The 25,737-nt window shown below is 51.7% G+C and overlaps 1 protein-coding gene across 3 annotated transcripts in view; it reads right to left on the bottom strand.

Annotated features, from left to right (window-relative positions):
- CAPZB (capping actin protein of muscle Z-line subunit beta) overlaps window positions 1-25,737 on the bottom strand; it is a 128,796-nt gene that overhangs the window by 62,096 nt on the left and 40,963 nt on the right. For all 3 annotated transcript variants that reach the window (XM_047728511.1, XM_047728512.1, XM_047728514.1), the window contains exon 2: window positions 6,015-6,104. In XM_047728511.1, coding sequence (XP_047584467.1) covers window positions 6,015-6,104 — 90 coding nt within the window. The remainder of the gene's footprint in view (window positions 1-6,014; window positions 6,105-25,737) is intronic.

The following is a 25,737-nucleotide window of genomic DNA, read 5'->3' as shown; positions in this document are numbered from 1 at the left end:
GGACCCCGAGGACAAACAGGAGAATGGAAGCCAGAAGCCGAGTCCCCCCCACCCCTGACATAAACCTGTAGGGAAACTTCCCTCAGCAGCAGCAAATGGGGTCTGGCAGAGGGCTCCCGAACCACCACGCACCAGCCCCACACGCATCCGTGGTGTTGTCAGTGGGGGACCCCGACCCACAGCTCAGCTGGTGGGTGCCCAGCGTGGGGAAGGCGATGCCCGGCTGGGAGGTGCACTCACCAAGCCCCAGGCGGGAAAAGGCCAACTTCCCTGAGCCTCAACTCGACTTAAGGCTTCAGTGTAGAAAGCATTCTTTTTATATTAAAATGTCTTACATGTGGGCATGTTACAGACCAGAATGTTATTATTTAAAGAGAAGAAACATAAAATTCTCTACTCCAGGCAGCCCCTTTGGGATTTGCCCCCCAAACTCCAAAAAAGCGTATTTGCTCAGCTGTCAGGAATGCTCTGGGGGAAGAACGTGAGGAAGAGAGGGAGAGGCCAGGTCAGAGGTGGCCAGCAGAGAGTCAGGGGACAGGGCAGACACTCACTGCTGGTTGGGCACAGCCACTGAAGAACCTGGGCCACCTTTAGTCAAAAGTAAAGACAAACAAACACGCCGGCTGGGCATCTGCTTGGGAGACACAGAGTGCCAAGCTGGCCGCAGCCAAGTCTCCCTTCTTCTGGAAGTCTTCTCTAAATTCTCCGCTAAATGCCAGTTCTATGGAGCCAGACCTCCCATCCCACATCGCCGGCACCTGGAAGAGTATTCGACCAACAGTGGGGGTGAAGTTCTTGTAGAATAACCGTTGACAGCCCTCCTCGGAGCTGATGAACCGATGAAGGCCAGTGGGCTGAGAACCCAGCCAAGGTCATTCTCATCAGTTTTAGGATCCTGGCATTTTCTCCTGTGAAAGGAGAGCCAAGGAATAAAGGATTTCTTCCCAGCGCTGAGCACAGTGGCTGACTCAGAGGGGGTGCTCAGGAATTGTGGGCTTGAATCCACTAACTTTTCACCCACTTAAGCTAAGACCCCTTTAGAAAGGAGAAGACCTTTTAAAGGTCGCCTCTGAATAAAGAAAAAAAACTGGTGTGAGACTACTCTTAAATTGTGAAGAGAAGCGGCAAGTTAGGCAGGAAGAAAACACAAGCCACCTCCTCGGTGCTGGGCACAGATAAACTGGGTCATCTTGGCCTGCAGGACCCTAGTCCCCACACCCGAGACATCTTCAGCACCTGGGAACAGAGCTGAGCTTGGTGCTCCATTCCACACAGCTACCAATGGGAGAGTAATTTCCAGAACTTGTTGGTTCCACCTTAAAGAATGAAAATTGAGTAACCGTGCTTAGCAGGAATCAGACAGATAACAACATTAACCGTTAAATATTCGCCTTCAGCAATCACAAATGTGTGGAGCTTGGCTTCCCCGGCTGCTTCATGGAGCGCAGGTTCTTGGAGACTTAAAGCTCATCCGCTGGGCCCCCGGGGCCCAAGTACACCCCATGCACCCAACCTTCTAACAGATAGGCCTGAAGAATTGCAAAGAGGCAGACGATTTCTGCGTGCCAGTCAAAATACAGGTCCTGCCGAGGCCGCCGGGGCCAAACCCCGCGCCCAGCTGGCCCTTTCTATTTCTAGAGGGCGATTCTAGCTGTCACGAAGAAGGATATGCTGCCACGAAAACCACGCTCTTGGCCCCCAGGTCTCTTCCACCTCTAACCCACAGACTGCCCAGGACGGCTCAGAGGCTTTCCCAGCTGATGCCCTCCCCAGGGCCTGAGTAGGGTCTGGGGACACCCACAAGCTGGACCTCTGAGTGGCTATAGCACAGAAGAGAGAACAAATTAAAAATGAAATGACTAACGCTTGCAGGCAAAGACTCTCCTGCCTGGTTAAACAGATTTAGGGCTATTTTTGGTCTGCTCTTAAAAAGGGCAAAGGATGGATGGATGGCCTGCTGGATGCCAATTTGCAGAAACAAACTCCTTCCTCAGCTCAGGGCTCAAAATATACCCCAGCCAAGTGTAGGCTATCCCTGCCAGTGTGCAGAGTAAAGCCATAGAAGGTCAAAGTGTAGGAAGCCAAGGGAGCATCTAGACATCATATGATTCTTGGCCCAGAGGACGAGTGGGTATTTTTGAAATGGCTTAACAACAGATCTCGGCTGGCTTCACTGTAGTACAATGGGATTAATATGTACTGAAATGATGTTCTGGCCATCTGCAAAGGAAGGTCATTTCCCACCAATCCCAGCATGCACCATAGTCCCAAGGCAGCAAAAGCGCTGATGCTGGAAAGAAAAGAGAAGGAGAGCTCATCGGGCATGATAAATTGGGCGGCCTTGGCCTGGCTGCCAAGCACACACCGCACTTCTCTTTCATGCGACTCTGTACCCGGACCGCTGGTGGGCCAGATCAATTCCCCTGCGGTTCTCTGGCTCCAACATCTAAGCGTGGCCATTCCCCTCATGGAGAACGCTGGCAAATCCTAACATTCTTGTCAGTCTTAAAATTGGAGACTTGCCTTGAAAACAACTACCTCCCCTTCGTTATTTTCGGCAGGTGGGCATGGGAGGAATGACTGCAATTTGCACCGAGCAGGGCACTTGCTGCTCTGAAAACATCTGACTGATTGCAGATTACGTGAAACAAAGGCCTGGACCCGCTGCTTCTATATGGACCCAGAACGGTGTGAGATTTCTGCAATCACAGCTCTGGGAAGAACTAAAACTGCAAGTGAACTTCAGAGACACAGCAGTACACTCAGCATGGACCAACTCTTAAAAGAACGACGGAATTCTGCAAACCCAGTTAAAAACAACCCCCCCACCTCGGGCATCATTCCCAGGGCAAAGAGAAGAAATATAGCAGCAGTGAAAGGAAAACATTCAAAGAAGTAATTTCTAGGACTGGTCATAGGACCTTGTACAAAACCAGGCCAGATGCCCTCACACACTATGGTGCAGAGCAGGGCCCCTGAAGCAAGGCCATTAATCAAAAAGTGGCTTTTGAAGCATGTCAGTATAGTTTTAATGAGGTGTGCTTTACCAGATCCTAATTCGGCGAAAAGCCACGCTCCATTTCCATGTGGACATTCATCATACTTCAAATTAAAAAATTAAGGAGAACACCCAATTCCCCAGCCCATTCTGGATGATGGGAAACTACCAGGGCCTCCACACAACCTGGCGAGGGGCAGTGGGGACCTCTCCCACTCCCCCATGAAGCAATGGACAAGGGTGACCTGCTAATCCCACCTGGGCTGCTCTACGGAGGGGCCGCTTCCAGGTCTCCAGCGCCGCGGTGGTTGTTTTTAATTACAGGAACTCTAAATTATTCTCCATAAAACAGATGTTTTAATATTTTAGGTTACTAGTGAATTATTTAACACTGTGCTCCCTATCAGTTCGGATAGACACATCAGAAGAAACCGCACTTCTTCTGTTGTCCTGGGGGTGAGGGACGCACGCAAAGGGGTCCAGCAGAAGGAACCGGGACTCCTGGTGCCGCCGCTTCGCTTCTTGCTCACAGTCTCAATCATGCAAAAGGGGCGGAGTGGTCCAATGTGCATTCAAGGGGGACTGTGCAAACTGGCTGGAGCACTAACGCAGGCCACTGTGTCCAAGGCGTCCAGCTCAGTCCTGCGTACACGGCAGGGGTCGGCCCTGCCAGCTGTCGCACCTGCAACCCAGGTCTGCCTCCATCCCCCCACCAGCCACATTCTGCAGAGGACGAAGTTGCCAAGGGAAAGGCAGTGTGTCCTGACGGTAACCCGTGGGAGGCCCCACAGCATATCCCCTCAGGGACAGGAACACTGTGCCACCTCGTCCAGGGTCCAAGGTGCCTCCTGCAACCTGCTTGCCGGGGCCGACCCAGGGAGCACCTGGTGCGTGGCTGAGGCGCGAGACAGCTCCTGAGGGTCTCCCTCACGCACCCTCAGTGCCGCAGTTTTCCCGCCAAGCCCAAGCGCCCGGGCCAGGCCCAGCAGAGACAGCAGCTGCCTGGGTTCCTGAGAAACAGCACCGCGCCCGCCTCGGAGACAGGGGGCGACCAGGGGGGCTGCAGAGAAAACACACTTCCACTGCCACGAGAACAAAACAGCCTGCTCAACACCAAGAAGGGTCTACTGAGAAAAGTTCGCTCATCGTTTCTTCTGTTTGGTTGATTTCTAAAATATAGTAACTGCTCAACTGGCACACGAGGGTTAGGCTGAGTTTCAAGACAAAAAGGCTCTGCTGCTGACCCGATTAGGGATCGGATCACACCCTCTGCCTCTGCCCTCCTCTGCCCACCTCTGCCACATAGGATCCAGCAGACGTCTCCAACCGAGAGAAACAGAAGCAATACAGCACGCCCCAGGCCGCTGCCTGGCAGGGGGGGCGGGTCCCATCAGGCCCAGTGAGCCAAGTGCGCAGCTCGGTGCGGTGCGTACCAGACTCGGGGTCTGGGGGGCGGTGACGATAACCGCTGTCTCAAGTTCAAACCCTCCCTCTGACCTGCGAGGACCCTCGCAATTGTCCAACTGTGTCCTTCACCATTTCCCAGCAAAGAACGCTTCCGCTAAACACCCCCACCTAACCCGCGCTGGCCCCCACTCACATGCTACACACAACCAGATCTAGCAATCCCACGTTCGGGCCGATGCGGAAAAACCAGGAGGTCTCACATCCAACTCCAAACATACGGCTTCCCCAGAAAAGGCTGAAGACAAGTCCCACAAGGTCGTCCTCCCACAGGGCCACGGCAAACAGATGGAGTGGAGGGGCCACTGCCGTTCCGGACGGGGCCTGCCGCCACAGTCCTCGCAGGCTGACGGCCCCTCCCTGGCTCTGGGCTCTGACCCTGGTCTGCGCACGTGGAGCCGTGTCTACCTTGCACTTCCACCTTCTCTTCTTTCACACTCCCCTCACACCTCTGTCAGCCGGGCCCCGTCACGTCCGTAAGGCCACCTTCCTCCCTTCCATCACAGGGCCTGCGGCTGCCTTTCTCATCAGGGTCACTGACCTCGAGAAACCTCCCCCTCCTCACTGTGGGGTGTCTCCGGCACAGGCTGGCGTTCACCCCCGACCCGGCGGCCTCCCGACCGGGACCGCGGGCGCCTGCAAGCACGGGCACGGTGGTGACGACAGGCTGCGGACTGCTGCGACGTCCTCTCTGTGAATGACACGAGTCATTCTTCTCCTAGGTGCCATCGCTCTCAAGTCAGATGGTGGAACGAAGAATCACTACAGCACACAGACACGTTTTAAAACCATTTCTGTAAGAGACGCCTCGTCGACGAGCCACGGCCGGTGGCGCACCATCACATCCCAGGAGATGGGTGCAGCGAGCACAACAGAGGACCTGGAGCCCGGGCCAGAGCCCGAACGCACTGGTCATGTAAGCTAGTGACTCGGCTGCCCTCTTCGGGCCTGGTTTTAGTTTATGTTACTGCTTTTCAGTATTTCCCATAGCCTTCTAGATTTTACTCAAATATTCTGAGCCGTTTCAAACAGTGTCAGGTGCTGGTAAACTAAGGTATCATTTGAGAACAATCACTCTAATTAAAAAACAGATAAGTATTTTAAAAACAGACGTGATGAACTCTTTGACAGTCGACTTTTAGGTTTTGCACCGGCCAAAGTGGAGTGGAGCCCCTGAAGTATTTAACAGGGTAGATTTTGTACTGTCTTGGCTGGAGGAACTTCCACCACAGCAAAGAAACCAAGGAAGGCAGGCACCAGGCACTTCTGAATGCCTGCTGGGTGTGTGCGGCCTCCCCCCACCCCGTGCTGAAATGCAAGCTTCTAGAACCTGAGAACATGCAGCTGGGGCGCGGGGACAGACAGTGATCAACTTCCGAGCCCCTGTCCCGGGCTTTACTAACCCAGCGGGCTCAGAGGGACAACGCAGGGAGGACTCTCAGAGCTTGGTGGTGGTGGGGAAGGCTTCTTCTGGGCTTGGAACTCCGCATGGAAAAAGCAACGGATTACAAGCCGCAGCCCAGACGAAACCATATGAACACAATGCTCATACCAGGTCAATCAGGTCGCTGAGGTTCTTCTCGATCTGCTGTGGAGGCAGGCGCCTCATTAAGTCCAAGGCACAGTCCAGCTGCTGGTCACTCTGTGAAAAGAGAAAAAAAAAGTGTCTATATCACTTTGCCAAAAGCAGACCTGAAATCTTTTTAAAAAGTACCCTTGGGGCACCTGGGTGGCTCAGAGGATTAAGCATCCACCTTGGGCTGAAGTCATAATCTCAGGGTCCTGGAATCGAGCCCCACATCGGGCTCCCTGATCAGTGGGGAACCTCCCTCCCCCCATCTCTTTGCCCTCCCCATCCCCCAGCTCGTGCTTGCTCTCTCTCAAGTAAGTAAATAAAATCTGGGGGGAAAAGAAACATCCTTGTAGTTTCAGCTTGCCCAGAGCATTCTAACAGCAAGCAGGCCCGCAGTGGGCTCTCCAACATATCTCCTGGGGCGGGGAGGGGGAACACAGGCTCTGTGACAGCTCGATCTATCTCAAGTGGAGATGTCTGAAAGATACTCGAAGTGGGAAATGGGCTGGAGTTCCACCCGCATCTCAAAGCCCCGCTCGGTGCTCGTGTTCCAAGTCAATGGACCGAGCGGGAGATGCAAATGTGTTCTGTTACCTCCCAAACCGCCCGGCAAGGGAGCATGCTCGGGTAGCAAGTCAGGCTTTCGACTTTGCTGCAACCTGGACCTACAAGGCAGGTCATGTCACCAGGCCAGGGACAAAGCCAGGCAAAGAACAAGTGGCAAGATACATGCCAAGGCTAAAGTGCTTCGGTCATTCAGCTGAAGTCTGGGACATATCCCCAGGTGCCAGACCCTTGCCAAGGCGACTGAGACCCGGAGCCCCTCCGGTCAAGAGGCATCTCCAGATGCAGAGCAGACCAGCGTGGCAAACTGGGGTCACTGGTGCCAGAGGGGCCCAGGACGATAAAGACCACACTGTGTGCTCCCAAGATTCGCCTCATGGGACATTCAGGCTGCAAATATGCACTCAGAGCCACCACGTGCCATTCGTCATCCATGTGATCAATAACGGAGGCAGGGAGGAGGTAGAGTGGAGCCAAGTGGGGGCAGAGTGCGAGTAAATTCAGCCCAGCGGGCTGCGGCTCAGAAGCAGACCTCAGGAGGTGTGACAAGAAAAGTGAGCCAGGTGGCCCAGGCAGAGCAGGGAAGACCACAGCACGTCCCCCAAGAAGAAGAGTTGAGGCCACCGGGGCAGCTGACACTGCCCAGCAGAGGCAGCATCTGTGCCCAGACCAATCTCAGGATTTTTAAAAGACCTAAATCAGCACGTGAGAGAATCTTCATAAAATACATAAAGTAATCCTGGAAATGCCATAGCTGACTGTAACAAAACCGGATCTTCGAATACGACCGCCGACACTCCAGGGATATTAACCACAAATAGGACCCACTTTGTATTTCACCAAAGAACTAACACATCAAGTTAACTGGAGGCTACTTCATTCCCAGGCAAACTGACTGGACGTACACAGCAGGCTATTTTTAAAAAAGCAACAACAGGGGCGCCTGGGTGGCTCAGTGGGTTAAGCCGCTGCCTCTGGCTCAGGTCTTGATCTCAGGGTCCTGGGATCAAGCCCCACATCGGGCTTTCTGCTCAGCGGGAAGCCTGCTTCTCCCTCTCTCTCTGCCTGCCTCTCTGCCTACTTGTGATCTCTCCTTGTCAAATAAGTAAATAAAATCTTTAAAAAAAAAAATAAATAAAAAAGCGACAACAAACCTGCCCCCTGCTGAAGGTGGTTATCAGGGACCATTTACTCTGGGATTCACAACAAAGTGGCTTCTATCCTACAAACGACCACACATTCACTCACTCACCCCAGAATGGCGCAGTACTTGTTCTGTTCAGCGCAACATTCCAGCAACCGTGAATTCCCTGCCTGTGCCATGCCTTCTACGCCAGCCGATGCCACGTGACATGGGTCTGGCATGGGAAGCCATTTTCACACCACTGCAAGGGTTGAGAACGCAGGTACACTGAGTTGCCTCTGGAGAGACTTATATTCAATTTCCAGTTCTGCCATTCATCAACTATAACCTTAGGCAAATTTCTTAACCTCTCCGAGCCTCTATTTATCCATAAAATGGGGACAGTATCTAGTTCCACAGGGTTGTTGCAATGATTAAATATCTGTAAAATTTTTAATATAAAGTAGTTATGTGTTTGGAAGTATTTTCTGTGTATGTGTATAAATACATACAGGTTTTAAGTCTTTTAAAAACTTTTTCCAAAAGAAAAAAAAATATATATATATATAATTTATAACATTTGCCCCACTCAACTCCACCCTGAAGTCTTCCCTGTTGCTGTGAACTGGCAAGTGGCGCTCTGCACTCAAACTCCATGAACTTAGCTGTGGACCCTCCCACACCCCCACGCCCGTGCCCAAAGAGAAAACCCTAAATGACTCCAAACAAGTTAAGATATATAAACTAATGGGCCAAAGACGTAAACATCCACCTCACTAAAGAAGACTTACAGATGGTAAGGAATATGAAAAGAAGCTCCACGTCATTTGTCACCAGGGAAACGCAAATTAAAGCAACAATGAGATCCCATTACACACCTATTAAAATGGCCAAAATCCAGAACCTTGATTGCTGACAAGGATGCGGAGCAATGGGAACTCGGACTCGCAGTGGGTGGGAATGCAAAACGGTACGCAACCACCTCTGAAGACACCGTGTCAGTTTCTTTTTTTTTTTTTAAGATTTTATTTACTTATTTGACAGAGAGAGATCACAAGCAGGCAGAGAGGCAGGCAGAGAGAGAGAGGAGGAAGCAGGCTCCCCACAGCAGAAAGCCCGATATGGGGCTCGATCCCAGGACCCTGAGATCATGACCCGAGCTGAAGGCAGCAGCTTAACCCACTGAGCCACCCAGGCGCCCCACCGTGTCGGTTTCTTACAAAAACTGAACAGTCTCACCATCCGATGCAGCGACTGCATTCCCTGGTATTTACCCAAAGTTGCTGAACACTTATTTCCACACAAGAACTGGCACACAAATGTTTATAAGAGCTTTATTCACAATGCCAAGACTTGGAAGCAACCAAGCTGTCCTTCAGCAGGTAAGTGCATAAACCACCCGGGGTCCATCCAGACTCGGGAATATTCCCCGGCACTGGGGAGAATGAAGCCACGGAGCATGAAAAGGCGCGGAGGGACCTTCAGTGCACACGACTCAGCGGAAGGAGCCGGTCTGACAAGGCTCCGTACTACAGGATTCCAACTGTGTGACATTTGGGAAAAGGTGAACTACGGAGACGGTCAGAAGATCTGCGGTTGCCAGGGGTTGAAGGGGAGGAGGGATGAACAGGCCCAGCACAGCACGGAGGACTGTTAGGACAGCGACGCCGCTCTGTGCACTGCTCTAACGGCGGATACACCTCATTAGGAATCTGTCCAAACCCACGGTCTGTATGACACCAGGAGCGACACCTAATGGAGACTAAGGACTGAGTGATTATGAGGTGTCAGTGTGGGGAAGGCCATGCAGGGGTAGGGGCAGGGAAGATAAGGGCACTCTCTGTACCTTCCACTCGATTTTCCTGTGAACCAAAAACTACTCTAAATAATCACATCTATTGAAAAAAAGATGCATATTAGTATTTCTCAACTGGGGCTGATTCTGCCTCCCCCACAAGCCCCCAGGAGACACTTGGCAATGTATGGGGTATTTTCTGGTTGTCCTCACCCAGCGAGGAGGCGCTAACTGGCAGCCAATGGGTAGGGCCTGGGATGCTTCTAACATTCTACAATGCAGAGGACAGACCCCGACAACCTGGCCCAAACACCACAGTCAAGTTTGAAAACCCTGATTTAAAACACTAACTTGGGGGGCGCCTGGGTGGCTCAGTGGGTTAAGCCTCTGCCTTCGGCTCAGGTCATGGTCCCGGGGTCCTGGGATCGAGCCCTGCATCGGCCTCCCTGCTCAGCGGGGGCCTGCTTCCCCCACCCCCACGCCCCCACCTGCCCCTCTGCCTACTTGTGATCTCTCTCTCTCAAATAAATAAATAAATAAAATCTTAAAAAAATAAAATAAAATAAACACTAACTTGGGGGGTGCCTGGGTGGCTCAGTCAGTGAGGCATCCAACTCCTGATTTTAGGTCATGATATCAAGGTCCTGAGATGGAGCCCCACACTGGGCTCCGTGCTCAGCAGGGAGTCTACTTGGGATTCTCTCTCTCTCCCTCTCCCCTACTCACCCATGCTCTCGCTCTTTCTAAAATACATACATAAGTGTGTACATACATACGTAAAATCTAATAAGGGCACCTGGGTGGCTCAGTTGGTTGAGTGACTGCCTTCAGCTCAGGTCATGATCCAGGAGTCTCGGGATCAAGTTCCGCATCAGGCTCCCTGCTTAGCAGGGGGTCTGCTTCCCCCTCTGACCTTCGCCGCCCGCTCCATGCTCGCTCTCTCAAAAAAATAAAATCTTTTAAAAAAATCTAATAAATAAAACATTCATTTTGGGGGGGCGGGGCTGGTCCAGTCTGTAGAGCCTGCAGCTCTCAATCCCAGGCTGTGGATCGGAGCCCCACGCTGGGTGTAGGGATTACTTTAAAAAAAAAAAAAAAAAAAAAAATCAGATCTTTAAAAAAAATAAACATAAAAACAAAAATAAAACAATCATTTTGGGGGACTGCAGACTTCCAGACTCTGATCAAAGCAAAAGCTCCAGAAAACCACACATGCACAGAAGCATCTTCTATATAATTCCAAGTCACAGACCACTCATAACCCCTAAAAACTTGTGGTCTTCAGAAACATTCTCAACTAGATACTAGTAATCTTTCTGAGGACAAAAAACAAATTCGGATAGACGTAAATTAGCTACACTGAAATCTTCACCCAGAATGTACGTCAGAGCACATAAACTAGAAATCGAGCAGTGTGTTATCTAGGAAGAGCCTGTTGTAACATGGCTGGGGAAGAGTGAATGGAAAGAAACCGCGTCTGCGCTTGCACGGAGCCTTGCTCACAGCCCCAAACCAGTATGCTGTGCTCAGCCTTACCCCGAAGGGCACCAAAGCCATTGTCTGTCCAACTGGATCTATTCAAGAGCGGTAAAAAAAACACTACTGAAAATGTTCAAACTCCTACTTTGCATTAATCCCAATGAATCCTAATCGGAAATGTTTCATTATAAATTCCTAGGATGAAGGACATCTATCATTAAATTAGGCAATGACTAAACGCCTCCCAGAAGTGAAGCAGCATGGTGAAGCTTAATGACAGTTCATAAGAAGTCAGAGTGGCCGGGAGCCCTTCACCTGTGAGCATCCCACATCCCGAAGGGTCCAGACAGGGTAGGGCACTGGAGAGTGAAGAAAACACAGATCCTCCGGAACTACGGGCAACACCCGGGGTGACCCCAGAGAGACAGTGATGGAGGGGGTGGGGGTGGGTAGGGTTCCCGCCCTGGTTCCTGTCCCTAACTGGCTTTCTATTTATTGTGTGGGCAGTCGCCCTGTGACTAAGGACTCTTCCCCGGGATGGTTCCTTCAAACCCCGAACTGCTCCTAGATCCTTCCTTTGGACAGTGTGCTATGCCAGATCTACCTCCCACGGGTGGTGGTTTCCAGGCTGAAAAGTAAATAGGAAAAGAATGGCCCATCTCACTTCCCTCTCCAGAGTTCGCTCCCCATTCAATTAGTCATTCAATCATGATCTGAGTGCTGCCTAGGTGACAAGCACCGTTTTTGGTGCTGAATGGTGAATAGAACAAAGTATCCCCGTCTTCAGGAACTTCCGCTGCGGTCAACATTCGTATGGGGGGAAATCAAGGAACAGTCTTTGTTATGATATGAAAGAATAAGAAGGGGACGGTTACCCCACTTTAGGCTGGTGGGCCTCTAGGGATCAAGTTAGGTGTTCTGGGTGTGTGTGTGTGTGTGTAAGCATATGAACCAAGATAGGAAAAGCTCTACTTTCTGCTAGTTTTTCACATGACTTCTAGAAAAAGCACAAACTGCTCCAATCACCCTACAACAAATAAAACAACTGTTAATACAGACTAGAACAGAACAATTTTTCAGAATGATAAGTTGAATGAAACACTACCACTTCAAAAATCTCCTAGGGTACTCAGTCAGACACATGCCAGTGTTGTCCATCATGTGCAGGTACTAAAACCCGGTCCTATTAAATGAAGTAAAAGGGCACAGACCAATTTTGGAATCCTCATCAAACAATTATTCAGCCCCGAGGCTGAAAGGACAGGACTCGTCCCAACCTGTGAGAAACTCAAAGTCTAATACAGTGAACACACCTACCCACAAAAAACGAACAAAGTTACAGTGGAGATACTAAGGGGTGTAGGAAACCTCAAAAGATTTCTCAGGAGAAGGGTTCCTCAGTCGGCTGTCACCAGCCACGTGCACCCAGGCGTCCACACACACACACACACACGCACGCACTCTTGCGGCTGCAGTGGGATAAACGTGCACAGTGAGGCCCATACAGGAGGAAGGCGCGGCACTGGGAGGGGAGCAGGGCCTTGTCGCCAGGGGCCCACGGTCAGGCTGGTTCCCCCCCACAGATGGCTCAGAGGGCAGCAGGTTCCTCAGTGGGCTCCAGGCCCAGGCCCAAGACCTCCTGTCTTCGGGCAGCTGGGTCTCCTTTGTAGGGAAGGCTTCCGTGCCATGTTCCCTGGCCTTGACAACTTTATTTTTTTTTTTTTTAAAGATTTTATTTATTTATTTCACAGAGAGAGATCACAAGTAGGCAGAGAGGCAGGCAGAGAGAGAGAGAGAGAGAGAGAGAGGAGGAAGCAGGCTCTCCGCTGAGCAGAGAGCCCGATGCGGGACTCGATCCTAGGACCCTGAGATCATGACCTGAGCCGAAGGCAGCGGCTTAACCCACTGAGCCACCCAGGCGCTCGCCTTGACAACTTTAAAATCTACCTTTTCAGAGGGACTGGGAGCCCCTGGAGATTCTTCCTCGGAGGAGGAACAGGAACAGCTGTGTGTCTCATAAGGTTACACAGATTACATTGTCCCAAAACGGCCATAAGGAGAGCTCTCACCCAGCATGCTCCTTTTTCGAGGAGTGACTCTGACACTCTTCCCACTGAGAGCTGGTGTCTACGTACCCCTCCCTGGATATGGGAGAGCTCTGGCAACTGTTTCTATTGACCGAGAGTAGCAGAACTGATGATGTGTGATTTCTGAGGCCAAGCCATAAAAGACCATTCATTTCTCACCTTGCTGGCTGAACACTCGGGCTTGGGGCCCCAAGTGGCAGCCATGCTGTAAGGAAGCCCAACCCGGCCCGCACAGGAAAGCCACAAGAAGGGACCATGAGACTCTCAGCCAACCCCCCAGATGCCCCTCTTCCAGCTTCAGCTGTCTGACTGCAACAGCTTGAGACCCTGAGCCGGAGCCACCACCCAAGCAAGGCCCTTCTCAATTTCTGACCCACAGAAAGCACCAGACAGAGGCACCTGGGTGGTTCAGTGGTTAGGGCCTCTGCCTTCGGCTCAGGTCATGATCCCAGGATCCTAGGATCGAGCCCCCATCGGACTCTCTGCTCAGCGGGGAGCCTGCTTCCTCCTCTCTGCCTGCCTCTCTGCCTACTTGTGGTCTCTGCCAAATAAATAAATAAAATCTTAAAAAAAAAAAAAAATCACCAGACATGATTACTGTTGTTTCAAGTCACTAGGTTCAGGGGTGGTTCTGTCAGTTGGCAATAATAACCGAAACAGAAGGGTGTCTCTGGTGACTGTCAGGGGACAGTGCAGCCAGAGGGAAGGAAGGGTCAGGGCCTTTAAGAGGCAGGACAGACAGGCAGGAGGAGAGTACTTACTGGAAAGGGGAGGAAGCCCAAGAAGTTGGAAAGGGCTCCGTTTTCTAGCAGGGACCACCTGCTAGAAGACAGCTGAAGCCTCGTTAGCGTGTGTGTATGGTTTCCGTGTGCCCTTTTCAAAACACAGTTTGTAATTTCAAAGACAGCCAGTAACTGCCCTGCGTGGATTTCTGAGCACAAGTCCTGCTTGGCCTGCTCCGGCAACAGCTGAGGCAGATCCACACTCGATACGGAAACCACGACCTGAAGCTTCAAGGCCTTTCCAGTCTGTTCTCAAGTTCATCGAGACCTTCACTTGTTTGCATTCCCGAGAGGCTTAGCAAGTTCTTACTTCACAGACAGCACAAAGGTAAACTGTGCCGGAGCCCAGGGTGATCTCCCACAAATTTACGGAGGCTGACGTAACCCTGGCTCGTCTTGTCTAATCTGTGACCCGACAAGCGACTCTGGAAGAGCTGACTCTGTCTTCTGCCACGTGGCTCAGGAAAGAGTTGTGCTGGGGGTGACGCGGGGAGTCACCAGCCAGTGCAGCCCCCAAGCCATCTGCAGGTCGCTCTGGAAAACTGCCCATGTGGGTTAACAAAAAGAAAAGTATTTCTTCCGCTGTCTGACTGCCCCCACGCTGACTCTTCCAGGAGGGACAGGGCGGGGAGGGCCCCGCACAGAGGGAGCCAGCTCACAAGACACAGACACTAGCATTCCCTCTGGCTGACCTCTCCTTCCCACAGACAAGTCCAGTACCCTCTGTCGAGTGAACCAAACCCACAGTGAAAGCCCACGTGGCAGATGAAGCCCTTTCCACCGTCTGGGGTCCTCCTCACAGCCTGGTCCACATCCTTTTCTAAAAGCCGAGGGGAAAACCACACAACACGAAGTAACCATCTTACAGCCAATGACTCGGTGGCAGGGCCCAGGTGACCTTGATCACTCTGGAAACTCAATGCCTTTACAAGTCTCTGCTCTCAGAGACAAATCTATTAAGGTCCCAGGACAGACCTTCTGAGTTCACCGAAGTCCTGCCCTCTCACCTTACAGATGTTCAGAGGAAGACTGGCAAGGTCACAGAGTCAGAACGTGAGCCGCTGTCTTCACACTGACCAGTTTCCTACCTCACTCCATTCAGTCCCTGAGTAACCATGTGAGTGACGGGCTGGCACTGGGGTCACAGGGCTGGAGTAGTCAGACATGGTCCCTGCCCTCAAGGAGCTTGAAGAAGGCCGCCAGGACAAAGCAGCAGAAAAGAAGGACGCCGCCCCCCTGCTCAACACGAGAACTGCCGCCATGCCGCCCCTCCTGCGATCACAGGGGAGTGGGGAGCCCCTCCAGGGATAGCCGAGTACCAGCTCCGTTTTAATCCTGAAAGATGGGACACCTTCTAAGGTGTTCTACAGGGTCCATGTGCTTACAAAGAGGACAAAGCAGAGGACACAGTTACACCGTTTCTCCCTGGTAGGGGGACACCATTAGCAACAATTATTTCTCGAACATGGCCCCATGTTAGCTTTTACATTTCTCTGCACTACACTTCCCCATCTAATACGCTGCTTCTATTCTACTATGAATGTGGAAACTGGAAACCTATTATTGTTTTAAAAAAACAAAATCAAAACCAAACCAACTTTGATGGAAGGAAAAAAATCACAGGTTTTTAACTTAACAGGGTACAGTCACTGCCCCACAGTTCGTGAGCACCTTGACAGTTTGTAGAGGGGTGTGTGTGTGTGTGTGAGAAGGCAGGGGTGTGTATGTATGCGTATGTGTGAAAGGGTTTGTGTGTGAAGGCAGGGGCGTTGTGTGTGTGTATGTAGGCAGAGGTGTACATGCATGAAGGTGTGTGTGTGTGTGTGTGTGTGTGTACATGTGTATGCACACAGTTTTCCTAGGTTAGGGGTCCACGGGTTTTCCAAAGAAGTCTAAGACTCTGAAGGCGCAGAAGTGCTCTAATAACAATAAAAATTCCTATTCTTCCACTGCACCTGCAGGGTGGAGCTCCATCAGTCATGGCTTAATCCCTCGGAGCCCTGGTGTTTGAGACTGAGGACAGGCCCCATGCCGCCATGGGACGGGGAGGGATGTGGCGCTGTGTCTGGTACCGCATTTGGCCCACGGGCCCCCTGCAGCCCATCCTCTACTAAGGGCAGGGATCTTCCCCGAGGGCAAGGCACATGGCTTATCTGCTAGGACTTTTACACAACAGTTTGTGGGGGCTCAAGGGCCCTTTCCTCCCTGATTTGTTGCTCCTTTGACGCAGGTTTTCCATTTAGGCTGCCAGGAGTCTCGAGCAAGGCAGGCGGAGTGTTATTTCCGTTTCCAAGTCATGAAGCACCAACAAAGGAGGGCAGGTACCCGCAACTCCCACCCCACATGTGCCCCCGCCCTGTTCGGGAGGGAGCACGGGGGACCCACAGCTCCCTTCATGCCAAATGACAGGAAGACTGGATCAAATTCCACATTCACCCCCAAAAGATCTTTCTTCTGTTATGTGCCGTCCTCTCCGGGTTCGGCTTTCTTCCTGAAGCCCTCTGGCCAGGACAGCCCCAAGGAGTATCTCTACCAATTCAGCTTCTCTACATTTACTGCTGTTCCCAGGCCCATCGAGGCCATTGAAAGCAAACAAGTGGGACAGCCCTCAGAGATGACCTGGCCTCCCCACCCAGCAGCGACGATCTCCAAGTGCCTCTCTCCCTCGTATGTTCATTCCAGAGCGAAACTGAGCAACCCCGACAGAGGCTCTGTGTCACATACTCCAAGGGCCACCCGCTGATGTCCCCCTTACACATTGCCCTTCAGGATGAGATCCCAAACGAATCAGCTCAGCAGGTGGAGCTGTAGCCTTGCCGGAGCGTGGGTTTAATAAAAAAGGTTTTGGATACCTACTCAGTGTTTACGGTCCAAAACCCTGTAACCGCAGAACACAGAAAGGTTCCTCTGCAGGGATCGAAGTTCATTGGTAAACTTGGTGGGACGGCAAAAATTCTCAATGAGGCATCAGCCATCGAGTCCCGAAGGAGGCGCGAGTGTGGGAGCACCTTCTAAATGGCAAAGAGGATCCCGCTCAGCCAGGGGAGGGAGCACAGGTCAGCCCGAGTGCCGCCACCCCCCTGCAAGGCAGAAGCCTTTCTCTCCTCCAGCAGCCTGCCCCCTGCCCATACTCCAGCAAGCTGTCCTAGGCACTGACCCCGGCTCCTGATCCACAGTCCACTCAAGGCAGCGGCTGCGGGCTCTTGAAGACTGCCACAGACAGCGGGGGCGGGGGGGGCGGGGGGAGTCTGTGCAGGGAAACGCCCCAGGTCAGACGACAGCTGACAGGACCCCGGTCTGCCAGATTTCCTACGCATTGCTCTTGGCCCTGCCCTTGGCCCTGCTAACGAGCCAGCTGGGGGAAGTGGAGCATTTTATCTTGGGTGTGCCTCCCTCTACCTCTCCAGATTGTTTAAGATGCAGAGTCCGAGAGAAATGTTTAGCTAGAGAGAGCCTTAGAAACCATCTAATCAGCAACTTCTTTTAAAAGTGATAAAGACTGAGGCCCAAACTTAAAAAACTAACTCAGACTTATCATATAACTAAAAAGCAAAGGAACCAAGACCAGAAAACAAGTCTCTTCATTATACAGTTTTGGGCTGTCTGCTTAGAGTGTAATTCTAAATCAAAATTCAAGACCGGGAATAGATTCATACCCCCCCAAAACCACTATTTTTTTTCCCAAGATTTTATTTATTTATTTGACAGAGAGAGACACAGAGAGAGAAGGAACACAAGCAGGGGGAGTGGGAGAGGGAGAAGCAGGCTTCCCGCGAGCAGGGAGCCCAGTGTGGGGCTTGATCCCATGACCCTGAGACCATGACCTGAGGTGAAGGCAGACACTTAAGCAACTGAGCCACCCAGGCGCCCTAGAACGCTGCTGTTTTAAAGATCACTTCTATATTGTCCATATAATTTTATTTTCCAGAGTAGTCATTCTTTATCAAGAACACTAAGAAGCCAAACTTAGGGGCATATTAGGAACCAGGCCCTTCACGTGTGGGTTTGGGAAAGCCTCACCACAGCTCCATGAGATGGGTACTCTCATCCCAGTTTTGCAAATGGTAAACCAAGTCTCAGAAAAGTTAAGTGTCTGGTCCCAGATCCCAAGCACTGAATGACAGAGAAAGACACAGCACACACACACACCTGTCTGCCTCCCAGGACTGAACACTCTCTAGCGAATGTTAAAAAACCCAAACTAAAAAAAAAAAAAAAAAAAAAAAAAAAAAAAAAAAATTTTCAAATGACTTCTGGAGATGGCATACCAGCTCACAAAATCATTTAGGGTGAGTCTCTTCTCCCAGGCTGGGCCAATCTCCTGTCACTGTGGATTACACTCGATTCTCACAAACACGTGTATCACCAATGGGTGGATTTCTTGAAAACACTAACACCTTTTTCAGACAGTTCCTCTGGCTGGTGGTTTCCTGGACCCTTTTGGAAGATGTGCACCGTTACCTACCGTCTGATCATTAATGCTTCGCAGATGTCTATAGCTGCTGCCTCTGCACGTTCCTGACTGGTGTCACGTAACGAACTTCTAATCCTTCCACTTTGTCGGCTAATAGTTAGACACGTAATTTGGGGCAATCCTGAGACATCTTCCATGGAAGTCATACACGCTGTCCATTCCTACTCGACGGCACAAAAACTTCAAGAAGCCTTTTGTGTAAGTGGAAGATGATTAAAGCAGAATGTCACGGTATTCCAAATAGGAATTAAAAAAAGAAAAGTTTGGGAAAAACATCACCCACACGTTCACTGATAGAAGCTAAGAAAAGCAGACTCCCCTTTTCACAGCAGAAGTAGCCAATTCAGGGATGCCTGGGTGGCTCAGTGGGTTAAAGCCTCTGCCTTTGGCTCAGGTCATGATCCCAGGAACCTTGGATCGAGCCCCACATCGGGCTCTCTGCTCAGCAGGGAGCCTGCCTCCCTCCCCCACCCCCGTCTGCCCACACGCCTGCCTCTGTGCCTACTTGTGATCTCTGTCTGTCAAATAAATAAATAAATAAGTAATTTTTAAAGGAGTAGCCAATTCACATAAACCTTCTCCCACACTGATTATAAGATGTCCTGGACGAAACTGAACAATTCACCATGGGTTTACACCAATGACGCAAGTACGTGGTTTCCAAAGGTGTGGGGGAGACCTTGGGTCTGACCTGTAATGTTCCAAGCAGACAAATCTTGACGGCAAAGCAAGATTTAAAGGATCTGGAGAAAACAAAGGCTCCATCAATCCAAGAATTTCATCTAAAAGGGGGCCGGCCGTGCAGGCTTCTGACTTATGGCCAAAGGGAGGCTTGAGGAAAAGACGAATACAACGCTTACCCATAAAGCAAAGCACTTGGCCCACTTCTTTCCTGGGATCCCGACGCCCTGTTCCAGATATGAATAAACACGGAAGGCTCTCCAACCTCTGCTTGTCCTGTGCAACTCAAGGGCAGCTCCTTCTTAGGGCTATCAGCCTCTGCAGGTCCACCATAGCCATGACATAGTTCAACAGAGTCCTGCACCAAAATGACCGGCCCCCTGGCACTCCTAACACATTGCCAAAGCTTTCGTGTGCTTTCATGACGACACACTACCAACCTGTGACACGTTTGCAAATCTAGCCGAGGACCGGTCTTAAAGCTCCTCCCTTCTGGCTGTCAGGACAAGCTAAGCAGAGAGATGCCTAAAAACGAGGGCCTTCTGGCTTCAATATCTAAGACCTACAACAGACCACCTTGCCAGTCGGTGGCGGGCAAAGGACCTTGGAAGACAGACGAGACTATCAATCTTTCACCCGCCTCTTCCGAGCAAAACGGAGCTGAGCAAGTCCTTCCTCCCTGGGCTTCAAGTGCTTCACAGGCTAAATGGGAGTATCACTAGTACCTACTTTGCAGTACTGTTTTAAAGGGCCGCCTGCGGAAGTAGCTGAAAAGAAAGTAGCACGGCTCCTGAGATTTATATCAAGAAAGATACCATCCCCATCCTCTTACACAGCATTTAGTTCCAGAGTGCACGGGAACCAAACGTTCCTAAGTGGAATTAAAACACGTGCTTCCAAGTGGGTTGCCTGGAACAAGAGCGTGAAAATCACATCAGGGCCAGGCCACTTCTTTTTGGTTCTTCTGGGCTGGACGAAAGTGATCTGTAGGAGTGAAAACTACTCCTCCATCAACACACATGTCTCTTTAGAGCTGGTGTCTCTCTTGCCACCAGGACATTTTCATAAGCTCAAATCTTTCCCTTCCACCCTTAACTGAATGATCGGGGCTCTCGCCTCAAGAAACTCGGTGGGTGAGTAAGGAGCTGACCATGCCTCAACGAGCAGAAAGAATGAAAGGAAGGGAAGCAGCAGCTTCCAGATCCAAGAATCTTGCAACCAGGAACTACTAAGCCCCAACAGTGGGTGCGGTCGTGCCGACCACCTCCAGCGCCCACAAACACAACCACTAGAGGCAACCACCGGTCTCCACCGAGCAGTTACACCGCGGTGGGCTCGGACTGTAGACTTCAAATGTGTTCACAGTAAAGGCTAAAATGCATTAAGGTATTGTTCTAAACGATTCTATGCCAAGATCTCACTGGATCTGAAAACACACCCTGGAAGGTCACGACTAGCATTCCTATCAGATGTGGAGACCGTGCCCCAGCGAGTGTTACATGCATGAGTGTGCTGAAGCAGGGGTTCAAAGACAGGTCCCCCCAACCCCAAAGCTGGCGTGCCCAAGCACCTCCCCGGGCTGTTCAGCAGTCATGCACCGGCCGCCACCGTGCTCTGTGTCCTAAGGACTCCTGCCACCTCCTGGTTCCCAAGTCTCCAAAGGAATAGGAGTGGTCATTCCGCATCCCCTTTGGCCAGCTGGGCGGCAAGGGAGGGAGGCAGTCTCGCACTCCAGGTGAGGATACAGGTTTGGGGGGGGGGTGGTCTGCATTCAAATCCTGGGTGCATCAGATTCCAGCTGTGTGACCCTGGACAAGCTACCAAACTGTCCTGGACCTCAGGTTTCCCAAGCTATGACAGGAGGGGTAGTACCGGCATGTCCTTTGTACTGTTATCTGAAGGATCAAGTTTGGGGATTCTGTATACAGCACTTAGCACATACGTGGGATGTAGTCACTGCTCCAGAAACTTTACAGGTTAATCAAGAGAGAAGAGAAAGGGGGAAAAAAATAAAAGGATATCATCTAAAATTTGAAAATCAAGGGCTCTCTGGTCTTCTGCCAACCTCTAGAGAACACAGTGCTGGACTTTGGGCTCCTCGGGCATGGTGGTGACTGTTAGCACCGGAGAGGGCTCTGCTTGCACAGCCCTGTGGCCTCCCCATCCCTTCGAAGCAGGGCTGGCCCAGGCTTGATGCTAATTCAGCACAGAACTCCATGACGTGGCAACCCAAGGATGGCTTGGGACAGTTCTTTATGAACACAAAGGCTTGATTTCTCAGAACAGGGTCTTCCCATCCCATGGTAAAGCTGTTTCTCATCCAGATGTATAAATCCACTGCGAGCTTTCCTTAAAAGTAAAGAGTCTTGGGGCACCTGGGTGGCTCAGTCTGTTGGGCGTCTGCCTTCGGCTCGGGTCATGATCCCAGGGTCCTGGGATCGAGTCTCACATTGGGCTCTCTGCTCAGTGGGGAACCTGCTTCTCCCTCTGTCCCTGCTGCTGGTGTCTCTTTCACTATCTAATAAATAAATAAAATCTTAAAAAAAAAAAAAAAAGGTAAAGAGTCTTCTCATAAGAGCCCTAAAATAATGAAGTCAGTAAGGGCTTCATGAATACAAGAAATGTCACTGTGGGGTCGCCTGGGTGGCTCAGTCGTTAAGTGTCTGCCTTCGGCTCAGGTCATGGTCCTGGGGTCCTGGAATCGAGCCCCACATCAGGGTCCCTGCTTGGCAGGAAGCCTGCTTCTCCCTTTCCCTCTGCCTGCTGCTCCCCTGCTTGTGATCTGTCAAATAAATAAATAAAATCTTAAAAAAAAAATAAATAAAATCTTAAAAAAAAAAAAAAAAAAGAAGGGAAGAAAAGAAATGTCACTGTGGCTCAGGCCAAAGGCCCTCACCTCACATCCTGCTTCCCAGAGCAGGGGAGGGAGCAAGCTGAGGACAGGGCGCTGACCAACTCCCGGGCGGGCCGGGGTGTAGCTCCCCTCCCCACCTCTAGTCCAACCGGCCTCTTCCTCACCTGCAGATAAAGATGAGAGTCACAGCCCAAGGCGTGCCCCGGAGGCCCAGGAAGCACACCTACCGAAAGAAGGTTTCCACTGGGGTGCTCACTAATTCTAATAAAATAAACGGTAACATCAGTCACCGTCTGTCCTTTTGGCTCGGGCTTACAGAAACCTGACACAGACGGACGATCTCCACCACTGTAGAAGTGATTAGAACTCAACCCAACGGGCAGGGGAACTCAGTCCAGGCACTGTCACAGCAAGACACCCTTCCCACCAGCTGAGGGAAACTGAGGAATGGTTCACCAGGGGCTCAGCAAAGCAAGCTAAAAACGCACTGGTGCAAGGGCTTTGTAACACAAACAGAAAGCATCTTCGCTTTAGTTGCCAATTTTTTTCTTTTCAAGAAAGAAGAGCCCAACGCTGAGTCTGAACTCACAACCCTGAGAGGGAGACCTGAGCTGAGACCAAGAGTCGGATGCTTAACCGCGGGAGCCACCTAGGCACCCCTCGTTTGCCAACTGTGTTGTTCTGCGCCCACAACCAACGGGAGGCACTGTAGGAGAGCTTGGAAAAGCAGAGGGGGCTGTTCTGCGAGTTCTCTGAGTTCTCTCCGCTCTAACGTGAAGGTAGAAATCCATTCACTCTCCCCTCCTGACCCTGGAATCCCAGGAGAACGGCAGTGTTTGGATGGCCTGTTTGGATGGCCTACGAAGGCTCAGCTTCCCGGCTGTGCCCCAGACAGGGAGCACAGCCATCCCAGCCATCCCAGTATTGTTCTTACCTCCCGCCTCCTCCTCCGTCGGGGGAGGGGAACGGGCACATGGTTCCGAGGTCACGCTCCTCACTTAAAGGATCGTGGGAATGCTTATGGAAACACTTGTTACGGCTCTGCCAGCTGGAATCCCTGCTTCCTAAGAGGTTTCTGGAAAGCTCTGGAGTGCAGGATCGGACACGGGAGGAAGGCAAGCGCGGGGAGGCAGCTGTTCCGTGTTATCACAAAACAAACAGCAACGATCAAACTGTCCACTTGAACTACGTGCCAACTAGCACACTGCAATTACTCCTCAATCAGGTTGGGAGAAAAGAATAAAACAGAGAGAGCCGGCCGTGTTTCTACCACCTCAAAAGTACCGTGGTGCCTGACAGCCGCGGGAAAGCAGGTTTGAATGAGAAAATTCAATTAGGAAGTAAGATTAAGGAAACCCAGAGCATGCTGAGTGAAGAGAGACCTTCCCAGGCGTCTCAGTGCCAAGTGGCCCCCCAAGTCCTCCGGAAAAGTGACCATCAACACTCCCCACGGCTCTCCGGGGAGCTGAAGGCCAGAGAGTGCACAGGACTCACCCAAGCTTATGTTTGCAACAAGGACCCAGACCCAGAGCTGTGCTCCCTTTTCCATTTTCCTGTGTCCTTCGCTAGTGAGACTCAGCACAAGAAGGAGCCACATAAGGCGTCAGCGCTCGAGCACAGCGTGTTGTTCAGAGAAGGCAGTAACATGGATGTCTGCCCAACTCCCCACCAAGGCCGCCCTCAGCAGCCTTCAAGGTCATTACAAGAACTGCCCACTCGCTTTCTCAGTTTCCCTTTTAACCAACCGCAGGCCGTTGGTCAATGCTGGGGTCTCCCCCAACTGGGAAAACGGCTTAGCTGATTCTCAGAGGAAGATTAAATTTAGAGCAAGGGGGCAGAGGTTGAAACCGCTTCTAATGAAGGACGGGAAACCGATGGACTCCGCAGCCAGGATGAATCCTCCAGGGACGTAAAAATCAACAGGTTCTGCCCAAGACCACCAAAGTCCAAAGAGACAGGGGACACAGTGGCACATCCCAGGCAAGAAGGTCCTGTGGGAAAGAGGTCTTCTGGCCTCGAGGTAGGGCATCGGAGGTGGGAAACAACACGTCTCCTGGAAGGTATCCCCAAAACTCCTACATGGGAGAAGTGAGATAAAGCAAGAAACCGCCCTTCTCCAAAGGAATAAAAGTTATGAAACTGACGTTAGACAATCTCTTTCCCATATGCCAGAACTACCCACATCTGTATTCATGTGGGAAAAGATGGCATCAACCAGTGAAGTCTTTGAGTTAAAGGTCTGTCGATCTTAAAGAATCCAGAAGGTCAGAGTTTTAGTGAGCCTAGAGTCCCCCCACACCAGCCAAGCCCCCTGGGCTCTGGGCCTGCAGCCCCTGCCAGATCGTCCCAGAGCAGCCTGTTTGCACACAGCAGCTCTTCCGCCTGCAATTTCTACCCACCCAGGGGCCTGCCTGCCACCCCCAGGACAGGCCCAAGTCATACCAGGTCTGGGCCACACTATGTCCCTCCAAATGCCTGAAGCCGGGCCCTCACGGGCCTGCGTCCTCCCCACAGAGCAGCCTGCCCCCTCCATCCAGCGCCCCCAGGGTCAGCGGCACTGCGGAGTGCATACTGTGCCCCACTCGCTCCAGATCTTAGTCCCATCAGACGCAGCACCTGGCGCGGCTGTACTGCGTTGTTCACTGGCTGGCTGAGGGGGTCAAGGTCTCACCATGAACACTTCAGCAGCCTCTCCAGCGGCTGTCACAGCCTGGGCCAGCCAGGAGAGAGCACAACAGGCCCAGGCAGGGGTGGCTCCCAACTGTCCCCACAGATGAAGTAAAAATCACCCATTACTGACAAATCCACTAAGCCATTTCGGAAGTACTTGGAGGTACAATCATCCATGAAACGCTTTAATAAAGGATGGTTTGTCATGACTACGTCTTAGAAAGAGAGGCTGGGAGAGACGATGTAAAAATAATTTGTTCTTTTACATCCACGTAAAAGAACTTCTCCTGAAATCCAACCCTGGCCACTCAGTCCAACCGCCCTTGCAGTGAAGGGCAAACCCCAGCCCAGGGCCGGCTGTCCTGGATGGCGACCACTGGATCCAAGCTGCCACGAAGCCAGGATGTGTGGTTCTTACACCAACGAACACTGTACGGAGGAAAAGTCCACAGACATCCATGCTGCAGTCCCCTCGGCAGAGTGACTCAGAATGAACATCCCAACAGGTGTTACTGCGCCCAACTCTACTCTGGGTCCCCCTTACACACCATTCTTACAGGCTATTACATTAAAAACCACGCTTTCAAAGAAGAGCTAACGCATTTTAAAAATATACGTAACATAAGCAGGTTTGGAAACTCTAAAACACTGAATCCCAGGTACTTCGCCACGCACCTCCTCGGTTTCCTGCGGCCGTGTCCCCCCTCCCCCACATTCAGAGGGCAGGGACACAGGGCACACGGGAGTTCATCTGCCTGGGGACTTACCTTGGAAGTAGAGGGCGTATGGGAGGGGCACGGAAGCACTCCACTTCCTGTGGGGCTCAGTTTTGTGACCCCGCCGGCCCAGGGAGAGGCAGGGTTCCAGGCAGAAGCGGAAGGCTCTGTGCACCCAGCGGGAGTGGGGGGCAGCCCAGTCATTTAACTCCTTTTGGTGGGCACCCATCACGGTGATGGGTGTGCTCACCCCTCCTGCCCCACACATCAGAACTCAGAACTCCAGAACTACTGACTTCGGACCCTCCCCAGGCTCTAAAGAGTCAGAGGCAGCGGGGATCCGGGTGAGGGGTGGCTTGACCGGGGCCCCAGAGCAGAAGGCAAAGGAGGTGGCAGCCTCACATGTAAGAGCACAGCAAGGCCTGCACAGGGGCCGCTAAAACCATCACAGTGGCTCTCTCCACATGGGGCCCCGTT

This window comes from Lutra lutra, chromosome 4, assembly GCF_902655055.1.
Source record: "Lutra lutra chromosome 4, mLutLut1.2, whole genome shotgun sequence".
Lineage (NCBI taxonomy): Eukaryota > Metazoa > Chordata > Mammalia > Carnivora > Mustelidae > Lutra > Lutra lutra.
Note: the sequence above shows the minus strand (reverse complement) of the source record. Positions and strands in the feature narration are given on the sequence as shown.